At 60.6% G+C, this 23,359-nt stretch overlaps 4 protein-coding genes across 4 annotated transcripts; 3 read left to right on the top strand and 1 right to left on the bottom strand.

The window, feature by feature from the left end:
* The first annotated feature begins 247 nt into the window (after positions 1-247).
* Positions 248-1,774, top strand: LOC147414561 (dispanin subfamily A member 2b-like). The gene is made up of 2 exons (XM_086472197.1): positions 248-460; positions 1,197-1,774. The coding sequence occupies exons 1-2, from the start codon at positions 248-250 to the stop codon at positions 1,389-1,391; spliced, it is 408 nt and encodes a 135-aa protein (XP_086328323.1). The 3' UTR covers positions 1,392-1,774.
* A 6,088-nt stretch (positions 1,775-7,862) lies between these two features.
* Positions 7,863-8,746, top strand: LOC147414560 (dispanin subfamily A member 2b-like). Its single transcript, XM_086472198.1, has 2 exons — positions 7,863-8,048; positions 8,580-8,746. Exons 1-2 carry the CDS (start codon positions 7,863-7,865, stop codon positions 8,733-8,735), a joined length of 342 nt encoding a protein of 113 aa, XP_086328324.1. The 3' UTR covers positions 8,736-8,746.
* A 1,142-nt stretch (positions 8,747-9,888) lies between these two features.
* On the top strand, positions 9,889-10,914 carry LOC104354621 (interferon-induced transmembrane protein 5). The gene is made up of 2 exons (XM_086472324.1): positions 9,889-10,065; positions 10,696-10,914. Exons 1-2 carry the CDS (start codon positions 9,889-9,891, stop codon positions 10,912-10,914), a joined length of 396 nt encoding a protein of 131 aa, XP_086328450.1.
* A 1,049-nt stretch (positions 10,915-11,963) lies between these two features.
* On the bottom strand, positions 11,964-23,153 carry PGGHG (protein-glucosylgalactosylhydroxylysine glucosidase). Its single transcript, XM_009958295.2, has 15 exons — positions 22,901-23,153; positions 22,167-22,377; positions 21,177-21,612; positions 20,020-20,139; positions 19,702-19,833; positions 19,272-19,383; positions 18,771-18,843; positions 18,125-18,261; positions 17,219-17,352; positions 16,861-16,956; positions 16,273-16,370; positions 13,449-13,663; positions 13,313-13,355; positions 12,645-12,723; positions 11,964-12,140 (listed from the first exon to the last, which is right to left on the bottom strand). Exons 1-15 carry the CDS (start codon positions 23,151-23,153, stop codon positions 11,964-11,966), a joined length of 2,316 nt encoding a protein of 771 aa, XP_009956597.2.
* Positions 23,154-23,359: the final 206 nt, after the last annotated feature.

Genomic DNA, 23,359 nt, shown 5'->3' with positions numbered 1-23,359 from the left:
AAGGAGGGGACAAGGACAGAGGGGGGCGAAGAAGGGGACGAGCAGTGGGCGAGGAGGCGGGCAGGGCGAGAGGGATCAAAGAGGGGGAGGCCGGGGAGCGGCGGGGGGTCTCCCCGGCCGCCCGGGCGGGGCGGGGAGCTTCTCCCTCCCGCGAAGAGGCGCCCGGGCGGGGCGGCCCCGGCCCCGTTCCCGCCCCCTCGGCGCTCTCGGGGAAACGAAAGAGCCGCGGGGCGCCCGCCTGCCGGCCATGGAGCGGCTGAACGCGCTGGGGCCGGCGCTGCCGCCCTACGAGCCGCTGGCGGAGGGGCTGGACATGGAGGGGCTGCCGCGGAGCACCGTGGTGGCGGTGGAGCCGTCGCCCGCGCCCCCTCCCCGCGACCACCTCGCCTGGTCCCTCTGCACGACGCTCTACGGCAACTTCTGCTGCCTCGGCTTCCTGGCGCTCGTCTTCTCCGTCAAGGTGGGGGGGACGGGAGGGGGGTGGTCCCGGGGACCCCGCCGAGCCCCCGACCCCAAGGAAACCCATGGAGCCCACAGAGCCCCCATGGAGCCCCCTGAGCCCCAGCCTTGGGGTGCCCGAAGCACCCCACCCAGCCCCTGACCCCACAGAGCCCCCACGGAGCCCATAGAGCCCACAACCCTGGGGTGCCCAAAGCACTCCACCAAGCCCCTGACCCCACAGAGCCCCCGTGGAGCCCATAGAGCCCCCATGGACTCCACTGAGCATCCAAGCCCAAGGAGCCCCACGGAGCCCACAAAGCCCCAACCCTGGGGTACCCAAAGCACCCCACCCAGCCCCTGACCCCAAGGAGAGCCTTGGAGCCCACAGAGCCTCCATGGAGCCCATAGAGCCCCCAGCTCTGGGGTGCCCAAAGCACCCCACTGAGCCCCCATGGAGCCCACAGAGCTCCGAACCCAAGGGTGCCCAATGGCCCCCACTCCATGGACCCCTGGCCCCACGGAGCCCTGGCCCTGGCTGGAAGCTCTGGAGAAGGCAGGGGTTTGGGGCAGTGGGGGCAGCTGGTACCCCAGGGTACTCCTGGTGTTTTGGGGTAGCTCAGCCCAGCGTGGCAGCTTAGGCTTGCATGGCCCCTCCATCACCTTCTCCCACCCAGCTGCAGCCTGGAGCCCCCCAGGGTGTCCGCCTCCACTGGCTTCCCCCAACCCCACTGACTGTCCCCTCTGCTTCCCCCCAGTCCAGGGACCGCAAAGTCCTCGGCGACTACAGCGGGGCGCTCAGCTATGGCTCCACGGCCAAGTACCTGAACATCACCGCCCTGCTGGCCAACATCTTCCTCGTGATCCTCGTCATCGCCCTGATCGCCAGCGGCACCATCGTCATTGTGAACCTCTTCGACCAGGAGCATTGCCGCCTCGGCGGCCCCACTTAACCTTTCCTTTGCTCCGTGGGCAGAGCATCCCCCACTATGTCTGTCAACAGCCCCTGTTGCCCCTTGGAGCAGGGGGGGGGATGTCCTCTGTGCAGCCCTCTGGAGCCCCCTGGGGTCCTGTCGCACTTCCCTCGCTGCTTGAAGCCCCTACGGAGCCCTCTCTGCTGGCCGCCCTCTCTCGCCTCCCTAGAAGTGCCTGGAGACACCTCTCCTCTGGCAGAAGCTGAGCACCCAAAAACTGGCTGTAGCAAAGGGAAAGAGCATGCTTTTCTGCTTGCTGCTTCGCTCTGATTCTGTAGCCCCAAGTGCCTCTAGGAATAATCCTAAGGGGGAGCACCTCATTTGGACAAAACCTCATTCAAATAAAGGTTTCTTTCACTTTTGCCCCGGCTCGGTGTCATTTTGACAGGGGGTGGTTTGGGGTCCCCCCACCCCAGCTTGGCCAGCAGAGAAACAGCGTCTGCCCTCAGGACGTGCCCTGAGAGGGAAACTGTCCCTCGGCATGGAGCACCACAGGGATGATGCTCAAGGGTGCGCCAGGCTCGGTGAACCCAGGTACTTGTGGGCAAGAGGCGTCCGTATGGGATGCAAAGTGCTGTAAGGCTGTTCCCAAGGGGGAGGGCAGCACCTTATCTTTCCCGGGGTGTCACCAGGAGCACCGCCATCCTCACCAACCCTCAGGAGGGGGGGGTAGGAGCAAGCAGAGCTTGATGTTTGTGGGGGGGGCGCTGTGCAAAGGCCTTGAGCAAGATGGGCTTGAACACGACTGCGCAGCAGGGACCGGGAGAGGCTTCCAGAGGGAAGGGGAAGCCGTGGGTGGTGTGGCTCCGTCCCAAATCGCCCTGCTGCTGGAAAGAGCCATACAGCTCAGCCCTGAGAGACGGGGCGGCGCTGGGACCACCGGGGGACGGGGACGCCAGCCAGGCCGGGCTGCTTTTGGGGTGAAGCGAGGCAGCGATACCCCCCCTCCTCCCCTCCAAAGCTTTTTCATCATTGTGCTGGTTTTGGCTGGGACAGAGTTAATTTTCTTCATAGTAGCTAGTGTGGGGCTACGTTTTGGGTTTGCGCTGGAAGCAGCATTGATAATACAGAGATGTTTTTGTAACTGCTGAGCTTCTGCTGAGCCTTTTCTGCCTCTCGCCCCCACCCCACCAGCGAGCGGGCTGGGGGTGCACAAGGGGTGGGGAGGGGACACGGCTGGGAGAGCTGACCCCAACTGACCAAGGGGCATCCCAGACCCTACGGCGTCGTGCTCAGCAGATAGAGCTGGGGGGAGAAGGAGGAAGGGGGGGACGCTCTCAGCGGTGCCGTTTGTCCTCCCAAGTCACCGTTTCGTGTGATGGAGCCCGGCTGTCCCGGGGATGGCCGCGCGCCCGCCTGCGGACGGGAAGTGGGGAATGAATTCCTCGCTTCGCTTTGTTTGTGCGCGCAGCTTTCACTTTACCTATTAAACTGTCTTTGTCTCAACCCGCTCTTACCCTTCCGATTCTCTCCCTGTCCCACGGAGAGGGGGGAGCAAGTAGCTGCGTGGGGCTCCCTTGCTGGCCGGGGTTAACCAGGACAGTGCCAAGCCTTCGCACCAGCCGTCCCCACCGCCCCAGTGTCCGGGCAGCGGGCAGGGATCCTCGTGCCCCCGGGGCTGACGGCACTCGGCTGCCCGGCTTTGGCAGTGTCCGAAGTGACCCGGGCAAGACCCCACGAATACTCCTGGCTGAACTCCATCTGGCAGGGCTTCAAGAATGCGGTTGGCTCAGCTTCCCCTTTCCCCAGCTTGCTGGAAGCCTTCACGGTCCTCGCCCTCGGCAGGCTCAGGTCCTCAGGGCTGGGGCCCTGTGAGGATGGGGAAAAAAAGCCTTTTTTTCTTTTTTCCTCTCCCCAAGAACATCAGGCTCCTGCCAAGAAGCCGTGCTCATGAGTAAGATGTCAGAAATGCCTCCCGCAAAACACAACGGTTATTTGTTGCAAGATCCCTGGCACCGACCTCCTGGTGAATCATTTATTCCTCTGTTTCTTCCCCTAAGAGCAAACGAGCACGTGCTCCTGGTTGCAAACAGGGGTGCTCGCTGCGCGCCCGGCTCGCAGGCCACCACCGTGCCCGCCAGCAGGACATGGGATCAAACATCCCCATGCAGCTGCGGGAGCCAAGAAGTTTTTTAAAAGGGAAAAAAAACCCTGCTCAAAAACATCCCCCGACCTTTCGGGCTCTTGGCTGCTTCGTCACGGTGCTGGCAGCAGCCACGTCCCATCGCACAGGGGGCTGGCAGCCCCGGTGGGGTGTGCTGGATCCCACCCGCTCCTGCACGCTCCATCCTCTTCCCGCTTTCTCCCCGATCCCGGCAGGAGTGGGCTCCAGCCTTGTTCTGCCCAAATCCCTTGTGGCACATCTCTGCCCCGTGTGTGTGTGTGTGGGGGGGGGTGGTGCCCATCCAGGCTGGCACGGGGGCTGTGTCCTCACTGTGCTCCCTCGGGAGCTCTTCCCCCCTCCTCAATCGGCCAACACATGTAAAAAACCCTGGGGCACATCTTCCTAGGGACGCTCTGCAGCCAAAAACCCACCAGGGCCATCCCAGCCGGATATCCCAGTTGGGAGCAGGATGGAGTTGGAGAGGAAGAAGCAGCCCCTCGCCCCTGCACTGCCCCCAAACCCTCCCGTGTCTTCGCAAAGGGCAACTGGGGCTTTTCGGCGCGGGGATGCCCCTCGGGGCCGGGGCCAGTTGGGTGCTGGGAGGGAGCCGGGTGGGACAGCGGGAACAGGGTGGGCTTTGAAAGCAGGGAAAGCAAAGCCCTTCTCCTGCGGTAAATCCACCCGGGCAGGGGGCTGCCGCCCCGCAGCGGGGAGGGGCAGAGCACGATGCTCTGCAGGCGCCAACAGCCTGTTTGTGCTTTTACAGCAATTGCGTTCGGCTGTTGGCAAGTGGCCACCAAGCCCTTGAACGCCCGGCCACACCGCCAATGCAAGACCCGTGCTGGCCCTCGGCGAGCGGTGTATCCCGGCGAGCTGCTCTCAACCCAGCCCAACAAGCCCCCTGCAGACCCTGGGGTCCCACATTCGCCTCGCAGACCCTTCCCTCCAGGCCTGCAAAAGCCACCCGCCACCCCGGCCTTTCGCTTTCCGGCACCCTCCCTCCGGCGCTTGCCCCAAGAGCCGTCACCCACCGCATCCCCTTAACTCTGCCCGGCCCCAGGGGAGCCTCGGGGACTGAGCCACCTCCCCAGGGGCTGGGGGTGTGGGTGGGAGCAGTGTCAGGCAGAGGCACCCGGCCAGCGGCGGCAATGTGGGTTGAACTTTGTCTCTCTGCCTTCTGGCATCTCGTTTGTTCAGGCACAAGGGCAAATAAATGAAAAAGCTGGAAGCGCAGGTGGGGAGGTGGGAATTTCGGTGGGCAGCTGGTGCTGAGCTCGGGCGGGTGAGACTCAGCTGTAATCCCGCTCACGCCGGGGGTTGGGATCCCTGAACGGACTCTTGGAAACGAGGGACAAGGAATGAACCGGCTGCCTCAGTCCTTGCTGCTGCCGGTCGCCCCCGGCTGGCATCCCAACGGCGCGGGTCCCTTCGCCTCCGCGCGAGTCGGGAAAGTGGGTGGTGCCCCATGGAGGGACCCTGGCACCCCAAAATGGGGAACCCCCCACTGGGCTCCTTCAAGTGGCTTTTTCGGCAGCGCCGTACATCAGGCGTTGGGGCTGGAGTGCAAACACCCCCCGAAATCCCCACCGAGCCCTCCTCCACGCATCCCCCCTGGCCTCCCTACTTCCTTTGGGGAGTCCTTAATTATCACCGTGACCTAATGAACCTTCTTAACCTCAATGAGCAGCACAGTGCTGCGAGGGAAGTAGCTGAGGGAAAAAAAAAAATCTTTCATTTCCCTTGGGTCCATAACAAGTGACGCCAGGGGCCAGGGCTTTCGGATCCGCACCCGACTTACCCAGGTGGCAGAAAACCCACACGGCAGCGAGCGCACATGATGAACACTTTCACCCTCCTCCTGGCGCAAACCATCCACTATTCTTGGGTGGGAAAAACCCATTTCTCAGAAAGATCTCAGGGCTGGATTTCCCCTTACCAGCCTCTCACAAGAGCTGGTCACTGAGCAGGAAGGATGCTGTTGTTTCCAAAACCCACATGGTTTGTAGCTCTGTGCCTTCGTGGGTTTTTGAGTCAGTTGGCTTTTGCCTCCCTGCTGCTTTCTTGAAGATTTCTTCTTTCTTTTTTTCCACTCCTCAACCTCTTTTTGGCAGCCACAAGGCCTCATCACGGCTGCAAGACCTTGTCACGGATGCCGACCAAAGCGAGATGGGGATCGAGCCCTCAGCGGTGGTTTCCAGCTGAGGAAGGGGTTTTGGAGGGCTCTGTGGCTGCCCCCCCAGCAGTGGCATGTCCCCGCTGTTCTCCTGTGCCACACATCGCTGCTGCGACGTGGGTAACCCCAGCGGCATGGCTCTGCCCTGACTCGCCCAGGGCAGAAGTCGCTTATCAGCCCGAAAGAGCAAAAAGCAGAGGCAAGGACGAGGTGCGTGCCCCGCGCCATCGCCCAGCCCACGGGCAGCCCCCTCCACCTGCCCCCAGACTGTGCCCGGGGCTGCGGCTGTCCTCCCAGCCTGGCCCTAAGCCCCCAGCCCGCCCGGGGAGCCCACCACAGCCCGTCCCCAAAGAGACCCAGCGCACCCGCCCCAGTGCCCTGCGTGGCGTCAGGTGGGGTGGACCCACCCGGCAAACCCTTCCTCTCGCCTATAACTACCCCAGGCACCCGTGTCCCTGCTCCTCGCCGGCGCCAGGCTGCCATGGAGAACCACCCCCAGCCCGTCAGCATCACCATGCAGCCCCACAGCAGGAACTGGGCAGGTTCCCCGGCCACCGCCTTCGGCCCCACCGTCACCCCTTTTGTTCAGCTGGAGCCCGTTCCCAGCCCCCGGGACTTTGTGCTCTGGTCCTTCTTCAACACCATGTTCAGCAACTTCTGCTGCCTGGGCTTCATCGCGCTTGTCTTCTCCATCAAGGTGAGGGGAAAGCCACCCCCATCCCACCACTCCCCTGCCCGCCTCGGGGGTCCCGCCTGCTGCCTGTCCCCACGCCAGGGCTCCCTAATCCCATCTCGCCCTGTCCCACCTTGTCCCAGTCCACCGAAGCCCATCCTGTCCCATCTTGTCCCCCCTGCCCCAGCTTGCCCCAAACTGCCCCAGCCCCAGCTCAGTCCCCATCCTTCCCACCCCCCCCACAAGATGTCCCCCCACTCCCTCCCGCCGCATCCAGCCCCACCAAGCTGCTCCACACCCAACGTCCCCGGCAAAGCCACCGTCCAAGGGCCGCCCATCCTCCTGCAGTGCTTTGGGAAAGGGGTACCCGGGCAGCGCGGTGGGTCCATCTCTCCTCCCGCAGACCCGACTGAGCCCTGAACCATCTCCTGCAGGGGGGTGAGGTGGGCAGCCAGCTCCCAGCTCCCTCCCGAAACCGCTGCGAGGCTTCGCCCCTACCCGAGATAAGAGTCAGCTGCTCCCTGCTCACTTTCCCTTTATTACCTTGAAAGTGAATAATTTTTAATGGGCACCCTAATAACTCCTCCGCCCTGCCCACCCGAAACCCACCTGTCTCACTCACGAGGGAAACGTGGGGCTTCTGTGGGACCTTTTGCCCCACTCCCACTGCACAAGGGAGTGTCCTCGGTGCACCCTGACTGAGAGAACCCTCTTCAGCACAAACCCCTGGGGTGAGCTCACAGCAAATAAAGCTCCTTCCTCACCCTTCTCCTCGGCCATGTCATGTTTTTGGGTTTGGGGAGGCATTATTCCCGCCTCCCCCAGGCATCCCCCCCCCCATAACTCAGAGGAGTGGAGAGGCCGGGCTGAGCGAGGAAGCGCAGCAGGAAAGGGGCTTGGAAAGGGGGTGCCGGGCAGGTGCTGTTCGTTAAACAGAGTTTTTTAGTTAAATTAGTTAACCAGAAACATCCCCTCCCCAGGCTCCTGGGGGTCTCCCGACCCGCGTTATCTCCGCCGCCGGGGAGGGGGCTGCCGGGCTCTGCAGCCCCTGCTCAGGACTCAGCGGGGGGAGCTGGGGGGGTTCCACCTTTCCTTGTGCCCTCCTGCCCCCCCACTTCAGCACCCCGAAACCACTCGCCAAGCCCACCCCCCTCCCTGCCCCACCTCGGTGCCGCCTCCCCGAGGAGAAAGGGAAAAGCCCCTCTTCCAAAGGGGAAAGCTGGCTCTTGAGCCCCCCGAAGTCCCCTGGGAGTCCCCAGAGCCCGCCCCCCCCCCCTCCCCGCCCCCCAGCTGCCCCGCAGCCGCCGGCCACCGCAGGGACACGGGGCCCGATCCCGGCTCAGCCCCGGTGCCCCCCCGGGTGGGGGGGGTGGGGGGTGGCTGCCCGGCCGCTCCGCCCGCGCTGGGGGGGCGGTGCGGGGCCGCCCCCTCCCCTCCCCGGGCGGGCCCGGTTTCATTTCCCCAGCGCTCCGTCCCCTCGGCCGCCGGCTGGTCGCGGCCATGAAGTCCCGGCGGGCGGAGGTCTCCATCCCGCTGCAGCCCCCCGGGCTGGAGGCGACCCCCGCCGCCGGCCCCGACGGGCAGCCCCGGGACTACGTGGTCTGGTCCCTCTTCAACGTCCTGGCGGGCTACACGCTGGTCTACCTGGGCTGCCTCTGCTTCCCCGCCCTCGTCTTCTCCATCAAGGTGAGAGCCGGGGCGGCCAGGGACCCCCGCCCCCGCCCCTCCCGCTCCAGCCCGGATCGGTTCCCTCGAACCGGCCAAGCTGTCCCGGGACACCCGAACCAGCCTCGCAGCCAGTGCCTCCCGGAACGCCCCGAGCCAGCCCAGCCCGGCAGCCCCGACCCGGGACATCCCACCCCCCCGCCCGAGATCCCCCCGACCCAGCCCCCGCCGACGCCAGCCCTGCACTGAGTCACCCTCTCCCCCCCCCCCCCCCCCCGACCCTTTCCCCGCCCGGGACCCCCCACCCGGACCGTTTCTTCGTCGGGACCCCCTCGATCCTGTCCCCCCCTCTCCGACCTAGATCCGATCTACCATCCCAGATCCCCCTGGTGCCACCCTGCCCTGGGACCCCCCCGCCCCGATGCAGTCGTGTCACGCCGAACCTGCCCACCCCCTGGGGTCCCAGCACCACCTTGCAGCCACCCCCAAGCCCCCAACCGGATCCCCGTTCCCCCCCCGCCCCCCCACTGAGCCCCCCATTTACCACCACAGGCCCGTGACTGCAAGGTGCTGGGGGACATGGAGGGTGCCCGGCGGCATGGCAGACGTGCCAAGGTGCTGAACATCATCTGCACCCTCCTGATGGTCGTCGCCATAGCGGTCATCGTCACCGTTTTCATTGTCACCCTCACGCAGAATACAACCTGACCGCCGCTCGGCCGCTGACCTGCTTGCTGCCACCACGCGGGTGCTTCTCCTCCCTCCTCTTCCTCCTCCTAAAACGTCCCCGCTTTTGGCACAGGGCGAAGGGAAGCAAAGCCCTGTCCCCTCGTGCCCGCACCCCCCGGGTGTCCCAGCACAGCCGCCACATGGAAGGGGGTGGCTGGGCCAGGCTGGGGTGCGGGGGACAGCCCCCTGCTTTTGTCCGCTTGTGCGCCTCGGCAGGGAGCTGCTGGGCTTCCCGAGAGCTGTGACACGGGTGTTGGTTACTCTTGCCGCAAATAAAGCTCGTCCTGCCAAACCCCCTCGTCTGTCACCTTATTCACAGTGGGGAAGGAGAAGAGGGTCCTCGCGCATCTTCGGGGCAGCCTCCTCCTCCTCCTCCTCCTGATGCCAGGTCCACAGCTCTCTGCCTCCATCCCCGTCATGGTGTAGAGCACTTCCAGCCCAGATCCCAGATAAGTTTCTTCCTAAAAGCTTAGGCACAGCAGAAGAAGGAAAGAAAAATAGAAGAAGAAAAAGAAAAAAAAGAAATAAATGTTTTTCTTTCTGGCTGTACACACCCCACCGTGCCACACAGCCCCATCTCCCGCCTCCAGGGAACCCCGTAGAAGTAGCTCTTCCACATTTTGGTATTAAGTTCCCATTTGATGCATCCGGCAGCCTAAACACGCTGGAAACAAGGGGTCTTCCTGGCCAAGACCACTTGGAGGGGTTGGGCTGAAGGCATTGACGTGAGCCAGCGCAGCGAGTGATCCTGGCACCGAGGGTCTGTCTCGTATTGTCCCCTCGGGGTGACGGTCACTTGGTTTCAAAGTCATCCCATGGCTCCATCTCAGCGGTCCTCCCCGAGCTCTCGGCCTCTCCCTCGGTCACGCTGGAGCCGTCTGTGCTCCTCACTGCGGGAGGAGAGCTGGATATAAAAAGCCCGTAGGCTCAAAAAACCAAATTTGTTTCTCCTAGCTCCCAGCCAAGCCTTTCTGATAACCACAGCCCAGGGAGGGCTGTAATTTCTTGGATTTATATATAGAGCAGATGAGGCTGTGCCGGAGACGGGGACTATATAAAGGGGCTGCCCGGCCCTGCTCCCCCAGCCAGGCTGGTGGAGCAGGAGAGCCGCGGGGTGCCCCTCTCTGTGGCCATGGACACCTCCTACCCGCGGGAGGACTACCTGCCCGCGCCGTCCCACAAGCGGGAGCCATCTCCCACCGTCCTCGTCTCCCGGCCGCCCCGCGACCACCTCGTCTGGTCCATCTTCAACACCATCTACATGAACTTCTGCTGTCTCGGCTTCGTGGCCCTCGCCTTCTCCGTCAAGGTACGGGTGCCCCACGGGATGGGAGACCCAACGCTGGGGGGGTCACCTGGGAGCCCTCCCTGTGCTGACGCCAGGGGATGGACTTCCCAAGGAGACACAGAGCGTCTGAAATAGCTGCCTAGGCGGGCTGGGGTGGGGGATGAGAGCCCAACATGCTCAACAGGCTGGTGGCAGGTGGCACCGTTGCCTGGTGAAGCCCCCACACTTTTCTTGCACCTATTAAAGAGGCTGTGAGACCCCCTGGGTAACCACCGCCTCCTGCCGCCACCCAAGGACCGACTGCTTCCTCCTAGAAGGTGCTGGGTGGGGGCTCCGTGATGCCCCTGGCCCCTGCAGCTGCCCTCTGGCAGCAACAGCTCCAGCTGGACTGGACCAGGCTGGAAAGACGGGGACAAGCAAGGGCTGGAGCCAGTAGGCTCTGAAAAGAGCAGGAGGGAAAACCCCAGCGGCAAAGACTGGAGGGGAGCCGGCCGGCAGCCTGGGGTGGGTGGACAGCCACGCTCCTGGCACCGCCCGGGGGGCTAAATTGCGAGCTGTGAGGGGTCAAAGCCGCGTGGGAAGGCTGGGAGGGCGCGCGGGAGGGAGCTGCAGGCAGCCCGGGCACTGCTGCCCCGTCTCTCCGTGTTGCAGGCACGGGACAGGAAAGTGGCCGGGGACGTGGAAGCCGCTCGGCGCTTCAGCTCCAAGGCCAGGTGCTACAACGGCCTGGCCACGGCAGGGAGCGTGGTGCTGCCGCTGCTGCTGGCCGCCCTGGTCGTCACGGGCGTCCTCCACCTCTCCAAGCTGGCCCAGGAGTCCGTCGGCTTCTTCACCTACCAGCTCAGCGGGAGCGACGACGAGGACAAGTGACCGGTGCGCGAAGGGCTTGTAGGAACTCCTTCGCATCGCTGGCAGCCCACCCCCCCCAAAAAAAAGACCTCTGGTCCAGCGCAGCCCAGCCACCACCCACCCCTGCCACCCAGGGCCACCTCCGCAAGCTTTCGCACCCGCCGGGCAGCCTGTGGCCGGGGGGGCAGCAGCCCCACAAGCTTCTCCCACCCCACTGCATCTCCCATCTCCCCTCGCCCTCCCCCGCCTGGTCCAGCACCCCCAGCCCCGCGGTGTCTGGCCTGGGTCCTGGCCACACTTCTTGGGGCAGCTTGATTATTTTTGGTTTTTAACTCCCTTTACCCTGTGCGGAGCACAGCATCCCTCCAGCCTCGGTGATTACTATTTAAATCATTAAACCATTTCACACATTGCGAGTCTCCTGCACGCGTGTGTAATGCAGGGTGGGTGCTAAAGGGACAATACAAATGTGACTTTTCCGCTCCGATCGTGCTCTTCGCAGTCAGAAGCGATCATCTCCGTGCCCCATAGAGCCACCCTGTGACCGAGGAGGGGAAAGAAGCAGAGAAATTTCTCATCCCCGTGTGCACACGCCCAAGCAAATGGGCTGGCACCCCCCTGAGGGGAGCCGAGACTTGCAAACTCATTGCAGTAAAGCAGACATCCCCCAGCAGGTCCCTGGGCAAGGACAGAGGGGATGAGCACAGGCTGCAACCCCGCTGCTCTGTGCTATCGCTCCCCGTCGCCCTCCGCGGGCCAGAGCCACCTCACTTTGGCAACTGAACTAAAAAGACGCCTTTTTTGGGGATGTGGTCCCCTTTTTTGGGGACGGGCACCCCTTTTATTGCCACCCGAGAGCTGGCTCAGAGCTGGGCTTTACCCCCAGCCCCATCAAAACCCCAATCCAGGTGCAGCCCGCGGGGCTGTTACGGGGGGGCGAGGGGACGGGGGTCTGTTTGTCCTGCCCTGCCGACGAGAGCTGCTGCTAATTAGCGGCTGGGTGTCTTCTGACGAGGCCTGATGGAGCGCCAGCCTAATTATAAGGCGGGGGAGTCGCTTCGCCTCCTTCCCTAAGCGTTCCCACATGCTGCCTGCAGCAGGCAGTGGCCGCAGGGCTTTTTATAAACTCCTCGGGATTCAGCCAAGATTCCTGGGGTTTGTTCAGAGAGGACGGACCCCGTCGGGGCAGGGCACGCCTCCGACAGCCCCTCGCTTTGCCCCATGTCTGCTCCAGCAAAGGCGTAGGGCTGGGAAACGAGGCACCAAAACCACCCCAGGAAGGGGGGTGCAGGAGGGGAGGGCGCTGCGAGGGGCAGAGCTGGGTTTGAGGGTATCGGGCCCCCAGTTTGCACCCATACACAGGCACAGCCCTTCTCCTCCTCTCCCTCAGGGCTGTCTAGGACACTGAAAATGGCTTAAGCAAGTACACAGCAGGTCTTTGCTTGCCCTGAGGCCACTTCACTGGGGGAGGACTCTGCTCAGACCCCAGAAAAATGCTGCGCTTGTCCTCACATGACATAATACTAACAGCAACTGATGCCTGGGCTTTCTAGAGCTCTTTAAACATCAAGTTAGAAGGGCTTTAACTCCAAAACCGCTTGAAAAGAGAGATGATAATGTAGATAAGGGCTCAAACACATGATAGGGATGTTATACACTGAATAACTCCAAAGGAAAGGAGCTGCGTGCTGCCCAAACGGGGCTAAAATGCTTTTGGCTGCGTATTTCGTGACTATTAGGGCTAAACCAACGCTCAGCTCCAGCCTTATTCCTGTCGGCCCTGCCTGCTGCCCCGTCCTGCCTTCGCAGAGCTTCTCCTCGTTTTGCTGGCTGCCAAGCAGAGGAGCCGTGGGGAAGCTGCAGCGGCTGAGCCTCCACAGCCCTTTGAGCCCCCGGAGCAGCGTGAGCGGCCGGAGAAGGCGAGGACCAAGCCAGGAGGTGCTGGAGGAGCCTGGAGTCAGCGCCCGTACGGGCTGGACTAAACACAGATCCATTCAGCTGGGGGCATCCGTATCAGTGCAGAACTTGAAGGCATAAACAAGGCATGGGTGTTTAGAAAACTCGTTTAAATCAGACTTGATTTCATCTCTTCTGCTAAATGAGCGATGTTGAAAGCATGCAAACAGGAGTCGGGGGCTCAGAGCCCCCCGGCACAGACAGGGACGCTTGGGGAGCTGCTGCCCAACCCCCCCCAGCCATGGTGAGAACTCTGAGTCCATCACCCCTCCCTGGGGCCATGGAGACAAACAGCGTGCACAGTCCCGTGGGGGCAGCAGGTCTGTGGCACAGCCCAGGACCCCCCACCTTCCACCCCACCTTTACCTTCCCCCTCTGCCCACATCCGCTCTTCAGCTCGTTTCTGCTGCTTTGGTGGGTAAAATCCTGATCAGCCGAGGTTTAAAACGTCCCGGGGGACAACCTCTGAATCCAGCCGGGTGCCGTGGGGAAAGAGACGCTCTGCCCTACAACGAGAACCAACACGCATGAGATAGGGGAACAGTTTCTTCCCAAATTGCCTCTGTTTTAGGAAGCAGACCCAGGCGATGACGCCGTACCTTCACACAGGGGAAACCGCTGTCCTGACTCCTCCAGCACAGCTTCCAGGGGAGATGCCGGAGGGTCTTGGCAAGACTCAGTCACTTGGATCCCGATCTCTCCTTTGGTGATGGTGAACTTCAGTTTGTTCCCGAAGTAGGCAACGCCGTCGACTTTCAACTTGTTGATGTCATCGGGAACCACAGGGTCGAAGCGGAGGCTGGACCTTGTGATCCTGGAAAGGCAGGAGCACGTCAGCGGCGAGATCAAAGGGTGGCCACAAAAGAAAGCAGCTTTGTGGGGTTGGCCACCTCCCCAGAGAGCGGAGCCCCGCGCAGCTCGGAGGCCGCTCCCCTTACTCTGTGCGTCTGCGGGCAGAAAGAGCCCTCGGTGTATCCCAAGAGTCTCCAGGCAAACCCCAAACACTCCGATGAAGCACCCAGTGAAGATCTACTTGGGGCCCAGCACTCTAAGGTGTTGCTGCCCCCCCTTCCAGTTCCTCAGCTGGGGTCTGTGGTTTCCATTAGGTTGGTTTTGGCTTAGTTTGTTTGGGGTTTTTTGAATTTAAAAAAAAAAAAAAAAAAGAGGAAACAAAGTATTTTTTTTCTCCCAAGGCAGCTCAGTTCCCCACTCCAGCGATCAGTTTGAGCAGCAGCTACGCTGGCAAAACCTCAGGAATGCCCTGCTCCGAGATGGGGAGGGGAGCGGGGCACCGGAGCGAGCAGAGGTGGCCATGGACCCCGAGCAGGAATTGCCATGAAACCGGGTCACAGGGCGCAGGCTCTGGGCCGGGTACCGGCACTGACTGAACTCCCGCCACGTGAGGAGCTCGGGAGACGGCCGCGGATGGGATTTTCAGGACGCAGGTCCAGCTTCAGCCCAAACACCCTGCAGCAAGCGCCTGCTCTCACCCACCACCACTCCGAAAGCTGCGCGACGCTGGTGAGGAGATGGTGGGAGCTCCTCTCGCGCCTGGTGGAGATGCTCCTGGCAGCGCCGCTCCATCAAAGCCCGAGACAGGCCTGACCGCCAGCGCTGCCCCTCTCCTCCGTCATGGACCGTCCCAGTGGAGACGCGCCCCCACAGCTCGGTTTTCACTTCCCCGCCGGGCTGTGGCCGCAGCGGGTCAGCAAGGCGACCTTCAGAAACCCACGTTGGCTCCCGCTCCCGCCAGTTTGACGGGCTTTGATGCGGCACCACTACATGTGCTCTCGCACCGAAAGATAAAAATCAAGCCAGCAGTTCAAATCCTTTCTCCAAGCCCTGACTCAAAGTCAAACAGAGCCCGTTTGTGTGTTTCGGCTTTGGATGAGAAAAGGCAAAGGTCGCTGTTACCTCCTACTCAAATCTTGACACGTGGGAGCTCTTGACCACCATCTCCAGCCTGCTGAGAGGGCTCCACGGACTGGAGGGGACTCGAGAGAGGCTCAAGAGACTGGGGAGCCCCAGCGTCAGGCCAACACACCAGTCAAGGTCCGTGGCTTACGGCGGGCAAGGCAGGAGTGCGGCCTCGAGGGCTGCACAAGTGTCATCTCGGCATCTGTGGAAATTTGGCTGGAGCCCCAAAGCCTGTGGCTTGACCTTGTGCCGAGAGGGGCCCAACCTGACACACACGGAGCATCTGAAGACCTTCGAGCTTCACAAAAGCTGAGATTAAGGTTTTCGGCTGGGAATACAGTAGCTCACACCCAGCTCCACAAAGAAACTCGTGGGTTTCTCAGCAGCTTCTGGCCACACACACAGAGTAAAAACACATAGTTAGAGCTAGATGGTTTCGCTGGAAATCAAAAGGCTTGTCAGTTTGTTCCGTCCTCAGTTAAACTAAGAATACGCTCAGGAGACCGTTGCTTCAGGCTTGAAACCACCGGGCTGCTTTGGATACGAGACACAGCTTTGAAGTGACATGAACGGCTCAATGTTTCTCTAAGATATTTTGATGCTGTGGCGATGCCAGCTGAGCCCTTTCCTCCACGGAGGCTGGCAGAGCCACACATGTGCAGATGGCAGACTGCTCCAGAGGGGCTGCAGAAGGTCTTTCCACACCACATCCAAAGGAGGTGGCGCTGTAGCCAAGCCAGAGGACACTAAGGGAATGGTATTTATCTTCCCAAATGTGCAACTGACTCATCAAGTGACGTGGAGAGAGTCTCTTGCCTGTTCCCAATCTGTTCCCAGTCTCTAAAGTGGGAATAGGCCTACAGCAGCCCAGTGCGGTGGTAGAGGACTGCAGCCTCCAGGTACAAAGGTCCCCTTAGAAAGGCCACAGTGTATAAGGTGTAAGAAGAAGCAGTCTTGTCTTTGCCTGCAAGGTGGTCGTACGGACTTTCGCTTCCATTAGTTAACCAAAAGGCCGATGTAACTGGTGGATCATAGTCTTTAAGCTTCATCCACACTTAGTGAAGAAACCAAAGCCTCAACCACCGATGGAGTGGGCAGGTCTGGATGTGCTTCTTACACACGTGTTAGCCACGATCCTGAGATCGTGCAGAGATATCCCTTCTTCATCTGGGGGTGTCAGGTGGTGTTGAAGAGCTCAGCGCTGGCCTAGTTTTGACTCCTTTTGAAGGCTCTAATGCAGCTTGAGGAGAAATGGATGAAAGCTGCTAATTTCCCATAACTCCACCGTGTTCTCCACCAGTGACTAACTTCTCAGTATCCACATTTCACCTGGGACCATTAATGTTGCTGTTTGTTAGCTACCTGCTGGGAGCTCTGGAGGATATTCCGGACACTGCAGGTTCCTTCCTTTTCCATGAGTAAAAACGCATTGCTCCAGCTGAACAGCATGGTTTCAAGCAACATTTAGTTGCTTAGAAATCAAATGCAACCTAACATAGGTCTCACCTGAACCCTGTGTAGCCAAAGAGGACAGCTTGCAAGAATCCACCCATCCCTGTCAAGAAGTTCACAGCTCCTGACCCGTCCGAGTTCTCCACCCAGATCTGCTCCAGCAAGAGAAAGAAATGACTCAGCAGTTGCACTGGGACTCTGTGCGTACACGTGCTCCCCATACAGTTCCGTGGGTTTGAAGACACTTATCACCGTCACATATCTGGGGTGTTGCAATGGCCATGCCCTGCTGCCCGTCTGGCATGAGGTGGTGGGTCTGATGCATCTCTAAATACCACCATGTTCATTCCCTTCCCCACCCCTGTCAGGTAGAAGGAAGCCTGGGCGAGCATGATACCGACCCGCGGCTTGGTATTGCCCGGTAGGAAGCAGATGCCTCCTTACTGCTCTTCGGGAGCACGTGGAGAAGAGCGGGTGTGTGACACCGAGCTCCACACAACAATAACCTGGTGACCAGGGGGGCAGCCAGCACAGGCTGCAGTCCAAGGGACGTCTCTCAGTGTGACGTGACCTACTTGGGAGCAGGCAAGGCAGAAACCAGAGGCGTTTGTCACAGGGAAGCACCCACCCCACACAGCTAACCTTGAAGGGCTCCGTGATGTTGCTAAAACACTTGTTCAGTTGGCTCTGGGCCCTCTGCACCTCCTTCAGCTCCAGCCAGCCCACGGCAAACATGCTCTGCAGGCGAGAAGAATGGCCTTTCACCAGCTGCTCCCTGCCCCCGGGTGACAGCGCAGCAAAAGCTTCAGAGCGGCACCGCCACGGGCATCCTGCTCGCCCAGAGCAGGCGCCTTCAGCGCACATCTCTAGCCCTGCGCTGCCCACCCTCCCCTAGAGTTCAAGCAGGTCTGATGGATTGTTCCTGCTGGCAGCGACTGACTCGGATGGAAACACCCACCTCGTGGATGAATCCCACCTCAGGCTCTGCCCCTCTCCTTACCCAGGTCATGGCTGGCCCGTCCAGCTCCGTGACAGGTTCATACATCTCCAGGTCATTTCTCCGAACTTCAGGGCTCATGGGGTGCATCAGTGGGAATCCAAGCAAGACAACGTCAGCTTGTTTCACGGGCTCACCTGGGGAAAGGAGTCGGTCAGAGCACGTACACCAGCTGGGAACAACCGGCAGGCTGGTTGTCTATTTACTCGTGAGGGGAACACACCTGACTCACACTGAATCATAAACTTAGAACAATAGACACCACATTAACAGGGGGAAGGTAGTGGAGCTGCGGGGCGGACAACTCGTTGCCGTCACGCTAGAGGCAGACCAGAACAGCAGCTTATGGTTTGTCCTTGGTGCTGCGCTTGCTGGAAGCTCTGCCGAGGCAGGGCTCTGGCACATGATGGTACCTGGACTGGTGCCACCTACACTTCAGGTGCAAAGGAACAGCTCCCACAACCCTGCACACCCGGATTACCCTGCCCCTAACTGTGAGAAGAGGGGCACTAAACTGGGCGTGCATTTCCAGTGGAACCAGCCCCTTTGCTTCCAGAGGGCCGGGGGTTGCTGGAAGGACGATGTGCGCTTGACCTTGGAAAGACAGACCTGTCAGCTATGGGTTCACAGCCACCACGTCATCTGCAGCCCAGTACTAACAGTCTCTTCCTACTCTCTGCATTCCCAAATTTCTGAGTTTTATGAGCCCACTAATGAGAAACGATCTGCCCAGAGGCAGAAGAAACCCCTACAAGCCAAGCTCGCCACACTGGCAACCCAAACGCTGCACGCGGAGAGCAACGCTGGAGATTCTTCCCTCAGCCAACTATTCAGCGTCCCCACTTCTTGCAGGCTTACAAAGGAAACGCAGGGGCCACCCCAAAGGTCTGCTGCTGCCTCTCCGCTCACCTGGGCTGTAACCGTCGTACTCGGGATGGTATTTCTTCTCCGCATCAAAGGGCACTTTGACTTTCTTGGCACAGTCCACCCACTCCTCTGGCACAGGGATCAAGAAGTCCCGAGCAACATCAGCTGCAAAATTTAAGCTGAAAAGAAGCGAGGAACAATGCTGTGTGTCAGGCATGGGTGCCTGTGACCCCCTCGGAGGAAGGAAGAGAAGAAAGGGAACAGAAAGAACTGATTGAGCCGTAACTGCAAAGAAACAGCTACTCCGAAAGAACACGGGTCAGAGTTTAAGCTTGGGGTAGCAGCTTTCATCACGGGAGTGGGGAGTCCGTTCCTCCAGCTTTAGATGTTTCCAGCTGGCTAATTGTAGAGACATCTTGTAAAATGCAGGGAGAAAAACCCTCCTGTGAAGTGAAATCCTTCTCAGTCTCACGCGGACACCTGAAAGAGGTCAGATGAACCACCATGGGACCACCCACTTCTTTCTGCTGACTGTAAAGGCAGGCGAAGGAGAGCAGCTCAGACAGAGATACGGGAAGAGAGGAAAGGTGTATCTCACACAGGAGCCCTGGTGCCTCCTGCCCCTGCCAGATTGCCAGGCAGAAAAGCAGAGAAACGGGCCAGCGCTTCGACAAGGCACGAGCGTTACCTCCGCTGGGCCACGGCGTTGGTGTACGCGGAGTTATCAACCCGGTGATGGTACTCATCTGGGGGCATGACACCTGGAGGAAGAGGAAGGGGACACTTCACGCCACAGCTCGGCACGCCGGAGGCTCGGCATGGCTTTGTGCCCGTCCCCAGGGAAGCGGCACGAGAAAGGGAACCCCTCCTGCTGCGGCGATGCCCGGTGCCTGCCCAGGTGAGCTGTTGCCTCGCGTCCCTGGAGGCGTTCAAAAAACGTGTTGATGTAGCGCTTCTAGACACGGTTTGGTGGGTGGCATTAGGTCAACGGTTGGACTTGATGATCCTAGAGGTCTGTTCCAACCTAATGATTCTATGTTTGCACAGCCACAAACATTATCTGTGAGATATTCCAGAGGGCAGGAGTCTGAAAAGCCCGTGCACCCCCATCCAGGCCCGGCTGGAGGGTCTCCGAGACACTGCTCACAAGCCCCTTCCCTACAAAGAGGTCTGGCCGTTACCAAAGCACCTTTGATGTGGTAGCATTGCTCCTCCTCACTCCACACCATCCTGCTGCACCAGTACTGAGCCACGGCACGCACCAGCTCCCAGCCTCCGTCCTCCCTGAACAGCTTCTGGTCCTGGAGAGAAGCCAGAGAAAAACAGGGACATGAGGGGGACTCCGCCAGACCCAAACTCAGCAGGAGGACAGGAGCTCTAAGGTGACAGACAGGAGGAGAGGTCAGAAAACTGGCCTGGATTGAGCCAACAGGATGCTGAGCCGCCCACGAGGAGCAAGGACAGAGGAGGCAGAGCTGAAGAAGGGACCCTGGGGTGCTACCGGCAATTCTGATGGGAGCAGACGGCAGCTGAGTTCCTCTGGGAAGGGACAGTGACAGTCACCAGATGCCCCGCAGGCCTGGCCACCGGGCCGTCCGGGCGGCACACACTCCCTTTACCTGCGTGGTGCAGTAGTACTGCTCGAAGGCCATCAAAACATCCCCGGTGACGTGGATTTCTTGGGCTCCGTAGATCTCCTCGGGGCAGACTTCCCGGCCCGTGGCTGCGCTCTCCCACGGGAACTGAGCACCCTGCCGGGAGAAGACATCCACGGGGCAGCTGAGCACAACACCTCGAGATGCTCCCCCCGGCCACCACCCGCGGGACGTGCCCCGCGCGCAGCTCCTGGCCAAAACGAGGAGGAGCAAAGCCCAGCCGCCCTCCCGGGTGGCGGTGGCTGGGTTGCATTGCCCTCAGCCCGACACCTCCATCCTCACCTGGTAGCCTCGCTCCTGCGCGTTGCGCAAGGCTCCTTCCAGCATGCGGATCCGGTACTCCAGGATGGCTCGGGCAGCCTCGGGGTAAAACAGCAGGATGTTTGGGAACATCCAGGTGTCCTGGAAACGTCCAAGCGAGGCAGGTTGGTGGGACAGGCTGGTGGGGCACCCGAACGCTCCCACCAGTTTCACCCGTCAAGTCTGCCTCCACCCTGAATGCTCTGACCGTGATTTCGCTACTACTTAAAGGTGCTGAACCGTGGGCTCGTTGAAAGGGACAAACCCACAAGGGATTGTTTCTGCCCGTGCCTGCTGCTCTCTGGTGCCTCACCAGGATGATCCCAGCAGGACCTCCATCACGCGAGAGAAGGGAGGCAGGAGGTGCTGGAGAGGGTCAAAACCGCACAAGGTCCAGGAGACCGAAAAGCCCTTGCCCACTGAGAGACCAGGCTTGGTTTAGCACAGGAGCCTCAGCAGCACCCAGCAGCGTCTCCTGCTCACCCCATGCCGTCGTTATTCAGGGACAGAGCTGTACACCCATCCAGCGCTGCTTCTCCGAGAGCAGAACTAAGGCTCTGGCTGGGGCTGAGCCACCCAGCCCAGCCGGCTCGTTGAGTACACACCGAACCTGCGTTTCAGAGCTGAACGTGCCCATCACAGAAAACGCCCTGGTCTTTCAGTGGTTCGGGCAAAACAGGGCTCGCCAGTGCCACCAAAGCTGGGAGGAGAAGGGTAGGTCTCAACTTGCTTCCTTTTAAACGGCTAGAAGTTGGTGGCCATGCTCTAAGCTCGTCACTGAAGTTCCCTTGGGTGAGCAACCTGGACTATCCTAGCCCCAGACCTCTGCTGGGGAAGGGGTCTGCCCTGCAGTGGGGTCTCTCCAGGCCCCTCGCCCCCACTGGCTATGCAGCAGCCCCAGGCATCTATCTTCAGTTTAGGCAAGTTGCTTTTGAGGCAGAAGACGACCCCGATGAGTAACTCCAGGGATCACGCTGGGTCTGGGGAGCTGGGACAGAAGGAGCAGGAGGATGCTCTCCAGCAAGGTGCCGAGGTGCCCCTATACAGGTGCTGCCTCCCAGCAGCCTCCTGCTGGGTCTTCTCCATCCCAGTCGCTGTGCAAAGCCCCCAGGTCACCAGCTAGCGTGGCCTCCACCCACCTGGTCCCAGAAGATGTGCCCCCAGTAGTCCTCGCCCTGAGTGCCGTTGGACAAGCCGCCAGGGCTGATGCCGTGGAAGAGGAAGCCCGGGTTCCGCTGGGGCGGGATGGAGCTCAGCAGGTAGTAGAGACCCCCGTGCAGGGCCTGCCTCAGCGGCAGAGGTCCGTCCAGGTCTACGCAGCAGCCTCGCCACAGCGCGGCCCAGGCGTGGGCGTGGGAGGAGTGCAGGGAGCCGGCGGCGGCGAGGGCCAGCCCTTCGCTGTAGCTCCTCTTCACCTCCTCTTCGCTCTCAGCCACGGCCGTCAGGAACTCCCAGGATCGCTCCCGCTCCTCCCCGCGCAGGGTCAAGGCTTGCGGGACGGGAGTCCAGAGCACGTGAACCGTGGGACGGGGTCCCCCCTCCACCTCCGGAACCAGCGTCTTCCCGTAGATGTAGCTGTGGGAGGCATCAAGCGATGGGGAAAGGGAGAGCAGAGCAGGGGAGGCCCCGTGCACGCCCACCCACACAGGGGGGACCTCCCCCAGCAGCTGAGCATCAGGCTCCCGTGCCCACCGAGGATGGAGGCTCCCTTGTCCCCACGCTCCAGCTCAGCTGCCATCCCACCCCAAAGTGCAGGCGACCGACCTGTGTTACGACTGGCCCCAATCCCAGAAAGCCATTTTTATGGGTCATCTCCTCCAAACTCACTGTCTTCCCCACACTCATTTCTTTGTAACCGCTTCTAGTCCCCGTGGCCTTCGTTGTCCTTTTACGTGTAAGTAATAATTCTGGAGTTGCAACTAATAAAAATATTTCTATACTTAATTTGTTGTGGGGTTTTTTTTCATATACCTGCCAGGAAGAAGCAGACTTGCACAAGCCTCCATGCTACTTTCCAGTCTAGCTCCAGCCTTATTTTTGCAATTCATTTCCTAACAGCGAGCACGGCAGCGTGCAACAGCCCACAAGAGATGTACCCAGGACAAGGTCGCCCCATGAACCAAACTCACTGTGCTCCTTGGAAGTCTGGTCCTTGGTTCAAGTCCAAGTCCTGGCTCTTCGGCACAAAAGGAGTCTGGAGCTGGACCGTGATGGGTTGGGTGGTGCGAGTTGATCGCTGGATGGTGATGCTGAAGGCCATCAAGTGGACAAGGGAATGGTGAGCGTAGATCTGATGGGCGGCTGCATAATCAGTTGACTGAAGCACGTGGCTGAAGGTTCCTGTAAGCACAACGAGACCCATCAGCCTTTTAGACCATCAGGTCCTGATATTCTGCTCCAAGACTCCCGTTTCTGCCCTATCCACTCATTCCTGATGACAAAGGAACCAACTAGGTCCAGGTCCAAACACAGCTTTTGAGTGGACAGCACCATTAACACACCGAATCTGGCCAAGCCGCCGAGGAATGATTTGTGCTATAAAACATTTTAACAGGCTTCATGATTAAACAGCATTTACCAAGCCTGGCTCCAGCAGGGACTGAGATACAGTCTGAAAACTGCTTTTACTCTCACAAGAAATGAGAATTTTCCTCTTGCTCCAACACAACTTCAGAAGAACAACATCCCACAGATGAACGGAGCATGGGGAGCAGAAAGACGTGACCTTGTAGAAGAGGCAACACAGGCGAGAAGACTTTTGACTTCTAGAAGAGGGTCACCAGCAGCTAGAGGGAAAGAGCGCTGGGTGCCCAGGATGAAGAGCTGAAAGAAGGCAGCGGGACAGGGAGATTCTGCTGTTTACCTGTCCGGGTGTTCAGGGTGAAGGTCTCAGCCAGGCTGCCCGCACCGGGCACCGTCATCCTCACGTTGAGCGGGCTGGGGATGTCGGCGCGGTGCGTGTCTCCCACCGCCCCGTTGTACACGCCGTTGACGTGGAGGATGTCCCGGTACACCCGGGTGCCCAGGTAAGCGTTCGTCACCGTAGGCAGCAGCCGTGGGTCTGAGGGCAGAGAAGCGGAGGAGAACACGGCGGGGTCCTCTTTGCCGTCGGCCATTTTTACCAACCCGAGCTGCAGAACGACAACCGCAGAGTCAGGCGGGAGGGCTGAACGGACAGAGTCGGGGCAGGCTGAGCGTGGCCGTGTTTGGGGGCTGCGAACCGCTGCCCCCCGCAGCGCCCCGCTCACCGGCAGAGCCGGCCGCCCGTGGCCTCCAGCCTCGTTGCGTTCCTGGGGCCTCCTTCTCTTTTAGTCTCCCTCCT

This window comes from Leptosomus discolor, chromosome 12 (genome assembly GCF_034619465.1).
Source record: "Leptosomus discolor isolate bLepDis1 chromosome 12, bLepDis1.hap2, whole genome shotgun sequence".
Lineage (NCBI taxonomy): Eukaryota > Metazoa > Chordata > Aves > Leptosomiformes > Leptosomidae > Leptosomus > Leptosomus discolor.
This window is presented reverse-complemented; position numbering and strand designations above follow the sequence as displayed.